Source organism: Lycorma delicatula, chromosome 12, assembly GCF_047948215.1.
Source record: "Lycorma delicatula isolate Av1 chromosome 12, ASM4794821v1, whole genome shotgun sequence".
Classification (NCBI taxonomy): domain Eukaryota; kingdom Metazoa; phylum Arthropoda; class Insecta; order Hemiptera; family Fulgoridae; genus Lycorma; species Lycorma delicatula.
This window is the reverse complement of record NC_134466.1, coordinates 22,389,408-22,408,137: the sequence shown is the minus strand read 5'-3', so window position 1 is coordinate 22,408,137 and position 18,730 is coordinate 22,389,408. Positions and strand designations below refer to the sequence as shown.

The 18,730-nt window shown below is 28.1% G+C and overlaps 1 protein-coding gene across 4 annotated transcripts in view; it reads right to left on the bottom strand.

Moving 5' to 3' along the window:
- The window catches only part of LOC142333004 (uncharacterized), a 356,865-nt gene that overhangs the window by 26,423 nt on the left and 311,712 nt on the right, over positions 1 to 18,730 (bottom strand). For 3 of the 4 annotated variants that reach the window (XM_075379771.1, XM_075379768.1, XM_075379769.1), the window contains 5 exons: positions 17,914 to 18,157; positions 15,285 to 15,341; positions 6,040 to 6,217; positions 2,114 to 2,240; positions 815 to 979 (listed from right to left, as the gene is read on the bottom strand). In XM_075379771.1, coding sequence (XP_075235886.1) covers positions 815 to 979; positions 2,114 to 2,240; positions 6,040 to 6,217; positions 15,285 to 15,341; positions 17,914 to 18,157 — 771 coding nt within the window. The remainder of the gene's footprint in view (positions 1 to 814; positions 980 to 2,113; positions 2,241 to 6,039; positions 6,218 to 15,284; positions 15,342 to 17,913; positions 18,158 to 18,730) is intronic. The other variant, XM_075379770.1, reaches the window with a different exon arrangement.

Below are 18,730 nucleotides of genomic sequence, written 5' to 3'. Positions count from 1 at the left end.
AGAACTGAATGAATGATTAACTTTTCTAAATTTAGTCTCTAGCATGATACAAGATTCTGGGAAATCCAGAAATGAATTTTTTTTTGACAATCAACTGACTGGTTTGAAGTTATTCTTCATACCTTTCTCTTTCATACTAATTTTTTAACCTCAACATATTTACTATAATCTAGATCGTTAATTATCTGTTTTACTTATATATAATTATATATTCCAACCTTCATCTTCCTTTATAGTTTCAGATTAACTAAATCTGAATGTCCAGTGCATGATTGGACCTAGTTTATCTCCTTCAATCTTCTCCTGCAACTTTCTCTTGTCTCCTAATACCTCTTCATTTTAAAATTTATCAACAATTTCCTATAATATCACATTTTAAAGGGCCTTATTCTACTCATTTTGATTTTTTGTATTTCTTCTAAATCATCTCCTGTTTTATGCCAAAAGAGCAATATCATAAGGAAATATTAAAAGTTTTGTTTCAATGGATAGTAAAAATTCCTTATTCACAAAAGTTGCGACAAATAAAAGGTATTACGTATGAAAATGCAATTTTTTTTTTTTAAATTTGTTAAAGCGATATTCATTTTAACTACACTAATCTTCCAAATTTAAAACAAAATACGGTAACCATTAACTACCTATAATCACGTTGGAGTTAATCATATGACGGATAGCTAATCAATCAAATATCTTCAAAATTCAAATCCATCCGTAACTGCAATCTTATATCGCTTTTGATTGGAAGCTACAGACAATAAATTAGCTGTTTCAATAAATATAAAAAGAAGTAATGCTAGTAAAAATAACTTACCTCAGTGTCATGGTCACGTTGAGATGCAAATGGATCACGCTGTTCATGATCAAGATATTTTTCTAAATTGAAGAAAGTATCAAAAAATATTGGCGTCATTTTACATCTTTTTAAATCTCCAAGGGAAATTTTACCAGGCACAATTGGTCGTATCATATCTAGCATCTGTAATAAATCAATTCTTATATTCACTAATTAACAAAAATAAAAAAATAAACTATAACTAATTTAGATGTCAATAAGTTGGAAACTGACATAAAATATCATCTAGGTTTAAAGAATACTAATTTTCATAACGATAAGATAGTCCCACAGTTGTCAAAAATAGCAATCAATAAGCTCATTGTCATTGGATTAATTTGTAATTAATTAATTACTTTTAAACTATCAGAAAGTTGACAACAAAAATATGAGAAAGCTGACTTTAAAGTCAGCTTAAAAAAAAAATTACACCTAAAAATCTATAACAGAGTAGAACTAAATGATTTTTTTTAAAGATAATAAAATGAATGAGTTCTTTGATTAAAAATGTACTCTTTATGCTATTGGATAATAAATACATTCATCAAAATTGAGGAATTGTTATATCCTGCTAAACTGACACCGGTTAGGCTGAATCAGACAAAATCAATCAACTCTTCTAAACAGAAAAACTAGCACTAGAAACATGAAATTAGAAATAAAAGACAATTTTTTAATTAATTTTATATACATAACAGTACCTTAAACATTTTCTATTTTATTGATTATTCCTAAGCCCACCATTTCATTTTTACTACAAATATTTATATTTAAAATCATTCTGTGAAATAAAATGGTTTGACATTTATTGCATTAGTATCAGCCAAGTAGATTAACGAAGAGTGTGGTTTGTTTAAAAAAAAAAAAAAAAAAAATTTACAAAATCTTACATCTAGAACTCTTCTGGTTAAATTTTTCATCAGTTTAACTAATTCTTAACAACAATATGAAAATATTTTCATATTTAAATACATGATTTCCAGTAAACTTTTTTTAATGAGTTCAAATCATCAGCAATCTTTAAAGTTGGTTTGACCAACACAAAGCCACCATTTGCTGAACAAAGTGGTGGTTAGATACCACAAGAGAAATAATCCTAAAGGAAAAAGAATTCAAATCAATTACGCTAATGAAATTAGTTAAAATGCGGTACCATCTAGAAGAGATAATTCACAGATAGAAAAATAGTTGTACAAAAAATAGCAAAACTTAAAAAAGAATTAAATTTTCATTTAGGTCATTCACAACTTAAATACAATAAATAAAACAATTAATTACCTGACATAAACAGTCTTCAAATGGTAAACATTCAATACCAATAGCTTCCATTCTTTGTAACTGTTCATCATAGAAATATTCCAATTCATACATCGATAGGTAACCATCACCATCAAGGTCCATACATCTATAAATAAAATAAAAAAAAGAAAAGATTAAACTAGTGTTGTATATGCAACATCGTGCTCATCTATCACAGTTTAAACAATAAAACATGTAAATTATTTAGATTACATGTTTATTTAAAAATAATTTATAAGAATCTTTTCTTTTTTTTTATACAATAAAATCTCTGTAATCCGAACTTCTTGGTAATCCAAACAAACAGTGAATTATTTTTTTAATTCATAAAAATCATAAGTTTTAATGATTTTTATTATCAGTATTTTTATACTCTTTTTTTTAATTAAATAGATGAACAATTTTAGATGAGAAATTTTATTATTTGAAACAAAAGAAAATACCTTAAAGAAATATTATATGGATACAATTGCAATGTAATAGCAAAAATAACAACAAAATAATATTATTTAAATAAAACTAAAACTAAATAATATTAAAATAATAACAAAAATTTAGAGTAATAATAGTGGAATAAGACTGGCAACTAAATGACTAAAGATTAACTGTTTAGCTTTCGCTGATGATATGGCATTATAAGCTAAAAACTGGAAAGAAGCTGAACAATGAATTAAAAAAACAAGCTGCTAACATCAGATTAAAAATCATGTTTGAGAAATCAAAAATTTTGACTAATGATAAAATTGCCTGAATTTCCTTAGTGTAAATAATAAAAAAATAGAGAAAGGGATAATTTCAAATATCTCCAGAACAGATCAACTGGTATTCTTTAGATAAAAAAACATTAATGGTTTGAGCTAATAAAATGAAATTAGCTTTCCGAGTAACAAAAAACACATATAATAGTCAGTCTTTATTACGGAACTCAAAATTTTGACACTGTAAAACTGTGATAAAGCCGGAAGCACTCTACACGGCAGAAAACCTAAGATTGTGCAACAAAAGTCTACTAGAAAATCCAGAAAACAAGATAGGAGAATTATAAGAAACATTTTATGTCCTAAATTTCAAAATAATCAAATAAAATTAATTCCAGATAATAAACTTTATACTAAAATTGAAAAACTATCAGACGACGAATCGTATTTTACACCTGTTTATTTAGAATAAATAACAATAAATCGACTAAACAGATTTTTTATTTCTTGCAAAGTAAAAAAAAACTAAAGCCAAACAACAGTTCAACAAGTCTCAGAAGACCTAAAAGAACTGAAGAAATTATAAGAGAAAGAGAAATTTTAGAGAGAATATTAAAAGATGAAAATAAAAAGTTCCAAGAAGTGCCAAAATGCAAAAACAACAGAGCAAAACTTTCTGTAGGATGAAGGAAACAGATATCAAAAAGAATGAAGACGTACTGGGCAGTTAGAAAAACAGAAAAAAGAAACAACCGCAGATAAATAAATGATCTAACATATTCTAAGGTTAAAATTTGTTGGTTACAACCAAAAAATAAGTTGTAATTGGCGATACTGCGTATCTTTTTTTAAAATTCTCAATTTGATTTAATTCTTATTTTTTACTTTTTAGAGTTTTTCTAATTTGTTTCCTTTTTTTATTAATGTTAATATTAATTAAATAAAAGCTTTTTTAAAAAAAATAATTTTTATATGTAATCAAATATATTTTTGTAATTTTTTTGTATTTTTTTTTAAGACAAAAAAAAAGTAAAAATCTTTATTTTTACAGATCGAAGTTACATACGTGTACCAAATTTTCATACGATAGTTCATGAGAAATGAAAGTTTTCAACTAAATGCATGAATTTAGCGCATGGGAGTATGGGTCATATCAAATTCCGACACCGTAGTGCTGTATTGTCATCGAAGTTACATACGTGTACCAAATTTCATTAATTTTCATGCGATAAATCAAAGCAGTTGCAAGATTTGATTATTCCTAAAGCGAGTTAAATAAAAGCTTTTAAAAAGAAGGCCACAGAACAACATATATAATGCCTCCACCAACTAAGATTTAAAGTTTTGAAGTCAGTGACTTTCCCCATTTGTCTTTACTTAGTTTTGGATTTTTCACATATTCTGTGATCTGCCCAAGAAGAAATTTCAAATTTAAGTAATCAAGAAATATATATAAACACTTCTGCACAAAAAAGATATATATTTAAATAATACATTATGATTCTTAATTATATTTAAACAAATGACTGGACCATTTAAATGTACTTCTCATTGTTTTATTTAAAATAAAATAAAAATATTTTCTTTTACTCAACCAATAGTACTGGGGGTCTGTTACTTTTTTTAAGAGTGATAAAAAAAACCCATAAATTTTTGTATCCTTGTTTAACATGTAAAAACAATAAAAACCTAATTTTTAAGTGTTCTAAATTTTTGGTTTATGTCGTACTAATTTTATGGGTTTAATACTTTTACATACTTCATCTAATATTATTTCATAAATGTAGTATTTGTACATACATAAACTTCCTCCATTTCACTTTTTTTATTATTAATTTTATACTTTGTAACGTCGAATGGATCAAGGTTTTCCAACAGATAAAACATTGACCTTTCAGGCAAATTCCAGTAAAGTTCCTTTTTTTACCATACAATAGCACATCTACGTATTCCTGATATGATCTATATATTGCATAATTATGCACCAAGGAGAATAAAATGTTTATTTATTTAATCACATATTAAACTTCTTGATGGATATCGTTAATTAATATACCACCTACACACCATCTGTTATCCAACAGATCTCAAAAGGTATCATGGAAACATAAAGTAACACTTAAACAGGTTTTTAAAATTTATTTTTTAAAAATGTTTTAGTTACCATATTGCTAAATGGTGTATTAAATATATTTTATTTAAAATTGTTTGTGTAATAAAATGCAGGTGTCCCACAATGAAACTGAGAAACTTACAGGACATGTTCTGTAGATGAAAATAATGAAAAAAATTCATATGAACATAGGTCTAGTTACAGCTAGCGAAAGATTTTACCTAGATTTCAGCTCTTCTGGTAAAAAAAAGCCCTCCCGTAATTTCTGGGATCCAAATTAAGGGGTAAAGTTGATGGTTTCCTATGTAATTTGAGCTGGGAAATAGGATAAAACAGGTCCCAGAACTATAACTCCAGTAGTTTTTAAGATATTCGATAAAACACAAAATTCGGTGCTAAAAAACAAGTTTTTTTTAGGTTTGTATATAACAGCTTTAACCCACTGGGTTGGTCTAGTGGTGAACTCGTCATCGCAAATCAACTGATTTTGAAGTCAAGAGTTTTATGGTTCAAATCCTAATAAAGGCAGTTATTTTCATACGGATTTGAATACTAGAATCATGGATACCGATTCTTTGGTGGTTGGGTTTCAATTAACCACAACACATCTCAGGAATGGTCAACCTGAGACTACAAGACAGCACTTCATTTACATTCATACATATCATCCTCACTCATTCTCTCTGAAGTAATACATTATGGTAGTTCCAAAGGCTAAACAGAAGAAGAGAAAGAGAGAGATAGAGAGAGTGAGAGTGTGTGTGTGTGTGTGAGAGAGAGAGAGAGAGTGAGAGAGTGAGAGAGAGAGAGAGAGAGAGAGAGAGAGAGAGAGAGAGAGAGAGTGAGAGAGAAACAGAGTATAACAGTTTTGTTAAATGACTAACAAATGCAAAAGATTTAGTGACAAAACTTTTAGAGAATTTAATACTGAAAAAATTAATGAAAATACAGCAACTTTTAAAAATTGGTCTTTTATTGAAGCAAAACAGATGAGAAGTAGATAGAAAATCATATTATTGTATTTAATAATTCTTTTTAAGGCGTCCTTTTAAACATTCAATTTAAAAATTCAGACTTGCATAGGATATATTTACCTAAACCAATATTCAATTGCTCTAGGGTGCATCTTATCCTCTTCTGCTAAAAGAAACCAAACGAATTCAGTATAACTCATTTTAGCATTTGCTTGTCCATTAAGCTGTGACTGTTGATGTTTATTACCACGAGTAACGGTACCGGAAAATATTCTGTCAATTAGACGTGTTGATAATGCTGAAAATAATAAAAATATTATGAATATATAAAAAATATAATTAAAAAAAAAATTAATAACATTGTTTGCAAATAATAATAATAATAATAAATATAATTGAAAATGTATGAAAAGCTATTTCTCATATTACAAATTGTAATTTTAATTTATTCGGAAGTCACTGAATTAATGAAATTAAGATTAATTATATTTAAATTGGTGGTTTACATTGTATATTTAACTACATATGTGCCAACTTTGGAATAAATAAAATGCCTTTCATTGAAATTAGTATCTTTTTCAACATTTGTTAGAATACAGAATGTTCATAAAGGGATTTTAGGCTCCTGGAAAAAACAATAACATAAATCAATACTGCAGGTATTGATTTATGTTATTGGTTCTCAGATGTATACATATTAATCGGGGGTGATGATGACACTATTCTGCAAGTTGTGGACAGTTCAGAAGGTTTAAAAGCAATTCTCTGATTTGCTTAATATAAATAAAGGATTAGTGTTTGACATGAGCACTTGATTCTTAAAAAAAATCCAGTGTATAACTTAAAAAAATGGTAGATAATTAATGAAAATTGTCCTAACAGGCTATAAGTTAACTGAAAGTAACTTAAAAGATATGCTTTTTGCTAGAGAGATCTTAAATGTGATAGACTCGATAATTTAAAAAGATCAAGTGTTTTTTTTTTTTTCATATTCAGTAACATAATATTAAGTAATGGACACAAATGTTAAAAGTCCCAAAGTTCATTCATCAATGAAAGAATGAAATAAGCTCATTTTTCTTTTTGAAAATTACTGTCACATCACATAATTATCCAGTATGTTGAAATAATAAATGGTGTCACCCAAATTACGGTTGAAAATATCATATTTCTATACGATGTATAAAGTTTCTCTGCATTATAACAATATCATGAGCTAAGGAATAGATCATTTACATGGTGCTGGATAGGATGATGTAAATGGAAGGCACAGCCATCACAACTGCAAGACACAGTCTTAACAAACTTTTACCTTTTTGAGTTGCATCAAACTAACAATGTAGCTTATAGTATTCTGATACATAATATTGAATAATAAGCTACAACATGAAGGCACTGCGTTTTATTATTAGTTATAGGAAATATATTATTAAAATAAACATGAATTAATATAAAAAAGGAATAAAATAAAGTAATAATCCACATGAAAAAAAATCATGCACAAACATACCACCACCACCACAATTACTTAAATTTTAATATAATATCTATATATATAAATTATAATATACAAATTTACATATGAGAAATATAAATATTTATTTAATTTATAATACATACTTATAAAAGATAATTGAAAAAATCATATACAGCATTTTTATTCCACATACAAATAAAAAAAATTGAAATACTGGATGAATACGGTAAATAAATTAAAAATAAAAAAAATAACCATCTTTTAAAGTCAGTTGTTTTACAGTGTTCTCGATTGAAAATCAAAAACATTTAAAGGTAAAATTACTTTTAATTACAATCAAATATATTCGTTAAAACTGTAATCAAATTTTTAAAATTCAGTAAGTAATGTACTTTTTCTGAAATATGTCAAGGTACATTTCAAAACATAAAATTTATAACCAGCAAGACAAAATATTTATATAAGGTTAAGAAAATAAAAACATTCGATCTAAGAATTAATTTAACCTGTACTAATGTAGTGATTTAAAATCATTTTCAGAAATTTTAAAGTACGTTAAAAACAAAATATCTTTGATACCCTCTCAAGAATAAACAATACTGGTATTCGTATGGATCTTGGGCCATTGCAGCATCCTTAAGAACGAATGGACTGATGAGGATGCCAAGAGAGCAGCAACAAATGTCCTCTGATTAGAATTAACATACGAGAGTGACTTCATGAAATCAGTCTATGTCAAACTACATACTTAGTGGAATAAATTGTGGCTGCTAAGTCCTCCCACAACCTTACATGGCATTTGGGAAAATGTATTTGAGAAAACTTTTATCCCAAACAACAGAAGAGACCAAGTCATCTAACTTGGATGAGGGGTGGACACACTAAGCTAACCCATGCCCATCTTCTCAGCAGAACTGTGAGGTGTGCAATGCAAAAAGGTTCGTAAACCACTTATTCATAGATTTTCCAATGTTCAGGTCTATTCGACAATGGAGATGTGAAATGTTTACTCAACGAGAAGCAATACCTCAAATGGCTGTTGTGGTTTCTCTTTGATAGTGGGATGAAGAACTTAATTTAGCGGTTTTACTTATGTGAGATTCCGTAAAGAATACTGTGTGCGCAGAGAAAATAGACCAGTGACTCTTATAAAATATAAAAGTTCTCTGATTATTACCAAAAAAAAATATAAAATTCAAACAATAACAAAAATAATTTTTGTTAAAAAGAATAGTCAAATATTCTTTAAAAATTTACAGCATCCATCTCTATCAAACCAGATAAAAGAAATGTTTTCATTTAACTCAATAAAATAAAGTGGCTTACTAGAAAAGACATTACTATGTTTCCATTACAATTTTAGTAAATTACTAAAACATAAAAAAAACCTGGCAAAGTATTGGATGACTTCCCTGACTACACTGGTGAAAAAGTAGTAAGTAGTAGTGGTAAAAAATTAAATATAACTTTCATGAAAGTAGTGAAAAAATTTGCTTCTCATTTTGGGTCTTGAATATAATGTAGGTGCCAGAGCTACTTTAATTTTAATAGCCCTTTAGGGGATAAAAAAAGATAAAAAATATTTTTTAATAATAAATATTAAGAGTTAGAACCAAAAAACAAAACTTAGAATATATATTTTTTTGAGGTGGGAAATATTTCTTGAACAGTCTATATATGAAGTAAAAACTTTCAAAATGTTTCTGAAAAATATTTAAACCGAAGGGAGATATGGTGAAAGTAAAAAAAAATATCAGGTGATTCAAAAAAATGTGTACACACTTTGAATTACCACAGAAAATTTATTTTCCTACCTACAAGATTAAATTTCTGGGAAAAGTAAGGCTACAGTCCAATTTGAAAAATAAGTCAACTTTCTGGTCAAACTGAATGTTCCAAACGGTGGATAAAGTATATGTTTAAAATGATGGCCTTCAGGATCGATACATTTCTGAGTACAAGTTACAACCGATTCCATAGCTTGCACAAAGCGTGTCCAAGTTAAGTGGTTTCCAACAGTACACTTCATCTTTTACTGTGCCCCATAAAAAAGAAATTGAAGGATGTAAGGTCTGGAGAGCATGCAAGAAACTCAATTGGTCTCCTGCGTCCTATCCATTGACCTGATACATTTTGATCCAGGTATGCTTGCACATCCCTATTATAGTGCAGTAGACGCAATCTTGTTGGTAATAACACCTGTCATTACAGTACATTGCACGAATGGAAGGGAAAATTTAATTAGTAGGCGTTGTTAGGTATTTTTCTCTAGTTGTAACTGGAGAAAAATTTCCATTTTGAGAATATTGTAGTATCCTCAAAATGGAAAGGCCTGATGAGACCCCTAGAAGACAAACTGCACCACACATTTTCACAGGAAAATTCACAATTCAATAATTATGACTATTGATGGTTCGATTAAGTTTGAATTGTGCTTCATCTGACCAAACAATGCTATTCATAAATCCCGGTTCACATGTAACCATCCCGTGAATCCATTCACTAAAAATGTACCCTGTGATCTGGGTTGTCATCAATTAGCTGTTGCATAAGCCTTGGAGTGTAAACACACAACTTGCCTTTCTTCAGAATGCGTCGCATAATACTAGCACTTACTGCTCTCACATGACCCTTGCCTTACAGATGATTCATTCCTTTTAGCTGTGTAAGGTTGCCCTGCTCGGCCTTTCTGCACATCACACACTATTACATCTACCTTGAATTATCTCATAGACACGTGATGGCCAACATTTTGAAGATTTACTTTAACCACCATTTGGAATATTCAGTCTGACTGGAAAATACACTTACTTTTCAAATTGGACTGTAGCCTTACTTTTCCCAGAAATTTAACCTTGTAAGTAGGAAAATAAATTTTTTATGACAGTTCAAAGTGTGTATACATTTTTTTGAAACATTGTATATATATTTCAATTTTAATACGTGGAATTGATTATTTTGAAGAAACAAAAAATTTGAATTATTTATATGTGCATTTAGATAAAAAAATTGCTTTAATAAAAAACTTACTCTAAAATGTCTCTGAAGAAAATTGAAACTGGTTTATTTTTGATATCCTTCTACCCCCTTTCCAATTAAAAAAAAAAAATAAATACAACAAACATCTCATTAGAGATATACTTGAGCCAAATTAGAAGAAAATCCGCTCGGTCAATCCTGAGACATATGCCCAAAAGAAGTGCAACACATGGATAAGTTTTTTATTCTAGATGAACTAGTTAAAACATAAAAATTTGTAAAAACCCGATACCTCATTTTTGACATGATCATCATACCTTCCCCTTTAATATAGCCATTCTCTAGCTACATTCACCAGGAAATTAAAATTTCTGATCAATTTATTTAAAATACAAATACCAAAATTCTCTTTTACAAACTTTTTTTAATAAAAATACCCTGAATTTTCTCCATCTCATTCAATATGTACATATAAATATGTGTCCAAATAATTTTCATTAACACCTTCGGGAATTGTGAATTATTTTTTATATTTAATATCATCATGTATTTACCTTAAAATAATTTATATTGACTTTATCACATCTATTTTTAATTTTGTAATTAACTGTGTATTTTTGATGCTGCTCTGATCAAAGTTTTATCAGTTTCTGTTCATTCATCCAGGCAAATGCTGGGAAAGTTTCCATAGAGATTCTTTATCCAAAGTTTATCCATAGAGTACCATATCTAACCATTCCTAATTCATTCATTCATTGTGTTCTACCAATGGGGCAGGTCTTGCCATGGTTGCTCTCCACTTGTTTGTTATATTACATATATATATATATATGTTTTTATTTTTATAGGGTTTACATTACTTTGCTAGCAGCAAATGTATTGTTCTTTTACTTTTTAATATTAAAAAAACCACAAATGAATTGTTGCTGACAAAGTAATAAATGATACAAAATCACATGAATAATTAAATAAAAAAGAAAACAGCATAATTATTATAAAATCAATTGGTATTAATAAAAGAAATAATCTTACATAATTTCAATTTGTTCCAATGACGCAAAACTTCCAATGATCACAAAAAAAAAAATGAATCTAATCTCATTTGACCTTTCATTACAAATAAATAGAAATTTAAGTATATATGCTTTTTGACTTTGTCTGTTTTTTCTTTTTTTTTTTATTAGAATTACAATAAATATTTGATATGTATTAATCACTGAGAAAGAAAGATTACATTCTAAATGATTTCTTAAGTATGATATGACGTAACTGTAAATCCAGAAAAATTAGGAATTTAAAAAACTAAGCCAAATTTAAATTACGTTTTTTAAATGACATTGTAACATTGACTTAGTTTTGAAGCTGGATTTTTTATTGTTAAAAACATAAGTTTAAAAAATGAAATTTAAAATAATTGTTTTTTTTTAATATAATAATTTTTAAAATAATTTGATTGCTGACTGTCATAAACAAAACATTGCAAATTTTTGACAATATAATGAATGTTACATAGGATGATGTCACCGCATTTAAAATTTTTAAATAATGAATGAAATATTAATTATTTTTATACATAAAAAAAATGGCAGGCTTATCCTTCAACAAATAAATATTTAATTAAATTTTAAATGTTAAATAAACATAAAGTAATTATATTAAAACTATTTCCATCTTAAAATAATTCCTTTTTTACCTATGTAAAAAAAATTTATATATAATAAAAAAGCTGACATGAAAGTACAATATTTGATACTGAAAAGTGGCTTATGTAAAATATATTTTTTAAGTAAAAATAAATTTTACAAAAAATAAATTTCTATTCAGAATAAATGTACCTAAATAACCAAAACTAAATATAGAATCATGCAACTAAATAAAAAAAAAAAAACAACCACCAATTTTTAAATGTAGGATTTTTTCTATACAGTAAAAACACCTTGGTCCAAATAAACAGTTTTTATGATTAAAAATTTATACTCATAAACATCAGATAATCTTTTTTCTTAATAGTACAGGCAATTTGTCATCAAAATAGTCTGTATTTGAAAATCCTTACCTACCGATTGATCTTTTGTCCATGCGTTAGCGGTGGAGGGAAGCTTAACCACATTTTTAACATCCCCTCCCATAGATTTTTGAAAAACTCAAAAAGTTTTTGAAATTCGTTTTTCTCTGAATCAATGCATTTTAGAGAAAAGTTTTTCAACAAAAAAAATGTAGAGGACATTCTCCTCTACAATTAATGTCTTTGAAATTATGCCGTATAATTTGAAATTGAAATACTAGGTGTCGCTGAAGTTGTAAAAAACGTGTTATTTCAACGGAAAAAATTGTTTTTTATCTGTATTGCATTTGGAAAAGTTGTTAATCTCAAAAAAACAGACAACTTTTATTCAAACAATTTTCTTTTACGACTTAGCATTCCAGAGTTATAGCGGTACAATGGCAACGCAGCAGTCCTATTGTTACTGTAGCCGGGGAGATCGGCATTGTTCAGCGACTAGATCGGTTTCGAACACGTGCCCAATTCACAACATTTTCACACTTTCACTAGCTACAGCTCCAAAACGCTAAGTCGTACAAGAAAATTGTTTAAATATAAGTCGTCAAATCTGCAATACAGATGAAAAACAATTTTTTCCGGTGAAAAAACCGAAAAAAACATGTTTTTACAACTTCAGCGTCACCTAGTATTTCAATTTTAAATTATACAGCATAACTTCACAGACATTAATTGTAGAGGAGAATGTCCTCTACATTTTTTGTTTGTAAAACGTTTCTCTAAAATGCATAGATTCAGAGAAAAACGCATTTCAAAAAATTTTTGAATTTTTCAAAAATCTACGGGAGGGGGATGTTAAAAATCTGGGGTTAAGCTTCCCTCACCACCCCTAACATATGGGAAAAACATCAATCGGTAGATAAGGATTTTCAAATAAAAATACAAATTGACTGTACTATAAATGAAAATATTAGATGATGCTGACTGCCATGATAAGTTTACATAATTATGTAAACAAGTTGTGTTTACATTTATTATGTTCACATTTTTATTATGTTTACGTAATAAAATGTACCCACTATTGTTTAAGAGCACTCTACAAGAATTGATTTATTAAATGTGGCATAGACTGATTACTAGGATATTGTTGCTCTCAGAAATTATTTAATACGAAAAAATTGGTGCAAATTTTTTATAATAGAACCCATTAAAATTTACTCGATTGGTTCTTTAAATTAAAATGACATCAAAAATCTAATTTTAATGGCTTTTTCTGAATGAAAATATATCGATTGAAATTAAAAATACAAATCAATATTTCACATGCTATCATATAGTGAAGAATATTTAATTTCAACTAGTCAGGTACTTTTAAACATTTGCAGTTAACAAATGTTTCATCATATATAAAAATTTTGTAATTAGTTTTACAGGTTAATGTGGGAAGATAATTTTTAACTAATATTATAAAATCCACAACCATAAATAAATCCCTGCCTAATTATGTTAGGCGAACAATGAAATTGTATCTTGACACAAAAAATACTTCACTTTCATAAATAATACAGGCGATTACAAATGAAATAGACGCTTTCAATAACTTGCAAAAAATTATTTTGAAAATATGGAGATAAGCAACTTACATGGTTCTACAGGAAACTTCTTAAATTTTATTTAAAGTGCTTCATACGTGCATTGTGAGTCGCATGACAGATATCAACACAGTTAACCGATTCATCCCAAACACACACAAGCATATCTAGCTTAATACTAACAATAGCATTTGTGATATGTTGTTTTATGTCATCTACATCAACAGAAAGCGGAGGGATAAACAAAAAGTAGTTACAATACATTAAATCTAGACTTCTTCGTGTACATATCACTATCACATTTTTATCTGTTGCATAGTCAATCCAATTCCTTGAAAGATATTGATTCAGAAAATTTTGTACCTATATGCACCAATGAAGGTATAGTGTGTTTATAGTTGTATGAAATTATAGTGTGTTTGTGAAAAAAGAGAGGTCCATTTTCCTTTTTGTGGCAAATAGCACAAAACATGTCCATTTTTTCTAAGATTTTCTACTCTGCATGTTTCTAGGCTGTGTTTACTGACCTTTCCATTAAAGTGAAATGTACAGTTATCACCAAAAATTAGGCGATGAAAGAAACAATCTTTTTCATCATGTTCCTACACAGAAATCTTAAAAGTAAGATTTTATCATCACCTAAAGTCTGTACTAAATGAAATTTATAAGGCAAAATTTTCCACACGGTCAGTTGCAGAATTTGTCATTTTAAAGTCGTTGATCTAATTGATTTACGTGGACTACATCAGTAGATGGCGTGAACACAATCAACTTGTTCTTTTATTAAAAGTTTTATTTTTACAATACTTTCTATGTTTCCTAGTTGATATTCAGAATTGTACATGGATTGCTTAGTTAGTGGTTGTTTATTGTTATTTTGTTTTGAAACATTACTGTATGATACTAACAGAGTTCATTTTGCCTAATTTAAACAAATTTTTTTTCAACAGGAGTGGCAGCAACCTTTCCAGAACTGCATGACATAATAATCAATACCGATCTCAAATCAATTTGACAGCATTTGTACAAACTTAAAAACATTACTTGTACAACTATATTAGTTATAATAAAAGTTACATTTTTTATAACCCATCTAAAATGTCTATTTCATTTGTAATCTCTCTCTCTGTAATTACTCGTAACTAATTACGCTTCACATTAGTAAAAAAAAAAACTTAAAAATAAAATATTAAAGAAAAAAAAATTTTGGACCAAGATGAAGTAAAAGAACAGACAGCATAACAAAAAGAAACCCCATGCCTTTTTTCCCCGTTCCAACATATTTATTTTTTTTTTTTTAATAAATTGTACGTACATGTCAGAATACGATTCTGTGTTGGATGTGTCACCCGACGTATAAATGCTTTGAATTCTGTCAAAAACACAGAGAAAAAAATTGATTCTCTATAATATATTTAACAGAAACATAAATAAAAAAAATATATATTTCTGTTTTTTGTTTTCTTTTAAATTTTAAATAAATAAAACAATAAAGATAAAAAAAAATATTTAAAAAAATACTATAACTGAAAGAAAATTTTATGAAACAAATAAAAATAATAATAACACTTATCATTCATCAATAACTTATTAATAACAATTGCACAAAACACAATATAAAAAAAGGAACAAATTTTATCATAATAGGAAAAATGAAAAGTACTGATATAAGAACAGTATGTTGAATATAGATCATGACCTATTAATTAAAAGTGTTCTAATATGTAAAACAGACAATATACCACCAATGTTATTGAATTTGGATAGTTTTTTATCTTTTTAAACTCATTTCTCACAGTCAATCTGGGGTTAGGCAGATAGGGGTGTTGATTTTTCACAGTCAGTAAAGTGCTTTATAAAGTACCATAAGCCATTATTAACCGCATTTTGAAAAATGATGGTTGCAATAAATGGAAAAATATGCTTAAAACAATTTTTACTGATTAAAAGCATGAAGAAAACAGGTTGCAAAGCTGTATAATAGATTTGTTATAAGAAGTTGAACAACTGTGATCTCTCTCTTTAAGCCTAAACCGTGCCAGTTCTGTATTGTCATTGAAGTTCATATATTTTCATAATGTACTAAGAAATTCATATTTATGATATTTGTTTTTATAAGGAGGTAATAATTGATCTTTGATATAATTCTCAGGTCTGAAAATATTTTTTTAAGTAAACAATTAACCTTTAAGGCTCCGATGAAATATTTAAATATTTAAAGGAGAATCGTAAACATATATTCAGAATTTTTAAACGAAGCCGTAAGACCAAACAATGTAAATAGAAATATAGTTAGCAATGAGAAAATTATAAAAGAAATTATAGAACTATAAAAAATGTAAAATTAAAGTAAAAAAGAAAACAAATCTTTAAAAAACTGACAAAAGAACAGCAAATACTGTTGATCGACTGAAAAATGTTTCTCCTACTTCATACTCGATTAGTTTCCCTACTATCGTCTGTATCTAATTTTGATAAGACCAGCCCCGGCCTATATAGATTTATTCCATACTTATTTAAGCATGGCTTTCAGGAAAGGAAATCAATAATCAATACAATTTTGAATTCTTTGAAAGGCGTAATCTGAGCTGTGGCTGACCTCTTCTTTGTGAATATTCTATCTTTTAAACTTTTCAGATGAGTTGATCATGTGAATTTATAAATTAAACTGTAAAAATGTAGATGGGAAAAACTCTCTTGGTTAAATTATATCTGGAAAGTCAAAGTAAGGCATTCACAGTTCAATTTGACAGTTAAAGTACCAGAATAACTCATTTTAATTAAGTAAACAATATTTTAAGCGATAATTGAATAAATATCAACACGTTTTAAAAAATTATTTTTTAAGCGGTGTGAATGAAATTAGAAATGATGTAAAAAGAATAACAAATTTTCTAAAATTCAGAATGTATAAAAAGTAGAATAAGTTAAGGGAATAATTAAAAAAAAAAAAAAAAAACTAAGCCTGAAATTATATTATGCAAACACACTAAAAGTTTTTGTTTTTCATAATAGCAAGCGAAAAAAATTGCAAGCAAATGCCAATATTTAAAGAAAATAACACTTTTAACAGATATTATTTAGTAAAAACTACACGTTTACTTTACCTTAAACAGCATTGTTTTAATTGCAGGCTTTGTAGTTCAGAAAACTTATGCAAAATTAAAATGGTTATCAGAGATAAGTAAGTTTACTAACTTGATCTGCCAATATGTAAAGCTATATAAATCAAGATAAAAACGTAAATAAAAATCAATCCAGATCCAACTATCAAAGCTAATATAGAATTTGCCAACCTCAAATGTAAATTTTATGCAAATACTTTTGCCGTAAATGCTGAAGAATATTTATATGCCAAGCATTACTGCTGTAGCCAACTGCTGAATAATAAAGAACTTACACCCGTACATTAATGTAATTTGTTATTCTATACTCTTAATTCTCTTTTATTTTTCCATAAAATAAAAAATTCAACATGGATCACTGAAAACTATGAAAAAGAACTATTACAAGCTTTTTGTCAAGCAATGATAAATGATACATGAGAAAAAAATATCATTTTGGGCGTAAAATTTTAACATTACTCTGGTGGGTTTTTGATAGAAAAAATCCAACCGGTAAAAGTTAAAACTAGTAATGTTAGAAAGAAGTTTTATTGTCACATATACCAAATTCTGGTGACATTTGTAGCAGTGGTATTTTTATTTTTTGAATGGAAGATTCTGGATTTGAACCCTAGTCAGGCTTGGTACTTATTACATACTACAAATATTTTATTACTGAGCAAACAGAAGCCTTATAGAAGATATACACATATTTTGCTACAAATGTTTTTAACACATATAATTAAAAAAAAATACATACATGCATACCAATCATGAAACATATAAAAAAATAAAATAAATACATATATCATGCAAATAAATAATAATAAAAACATTTACCATGATCACTATGTCTAGCTAAATCCTGCTTATCAATAAAAAGATCATGGTCCCTATCTAATTCCCAAAATTTGCAATAAATAACATAAAAATGTTCATAACTAAAATACTGTGTAACTTGATTAATATCATCTTCAGCTTCAAGAAGTTCGACGACACGTAGGAAATCAGACCGTCGTAATTCTGGTAATGATATCTGTCCACTCCACGACTGGTTAACACAATAAAATATTCTTGATATTACCTGCACAAATACAAAAAAAAAAATGATTCAGAAGGTAAAAACATCCTCAATTAATGTGGCCTGTCAGATGGACAGGAGGGTTGGGAATGAGACTCTACTCCACCGGCTTGAAGAAGAGGAGAAGGACAACATCATAGATATGATGATGAGATCATCTCAAAATGTTTTCAAACGCATTCGATTAAGTGATGAATTTTGCTTTTAATGAAAAAGACACTGATGTCATCATCACATGTGACGTGGCAGTGGAAGATGATTCCTTTATAAGTGCACCTGCAATGTTACGCATCTCTCTGTGGAGTGAAAACTCAAACAGGGAGAACTCTCAACTCAGATCCAGATGGGCAAGGAACTGGATGCCGTAACAGAAGTGCTTATATTATGGTGATAGAATCGTCACATGTGGATGCGAAAGTCACAAAAGAACATGAGGGATTGCATCGGGAAGATTTTCGCATTGAATGCAGGCAAGATTTTCTTCAGTGTAGCCGAGAACATGCTTGGAACCTATTTAAAGAGGCTCTTGAAATACACAGGAAGAAGGCAGGGCATGCCCACTGATCTGTTTTTGGA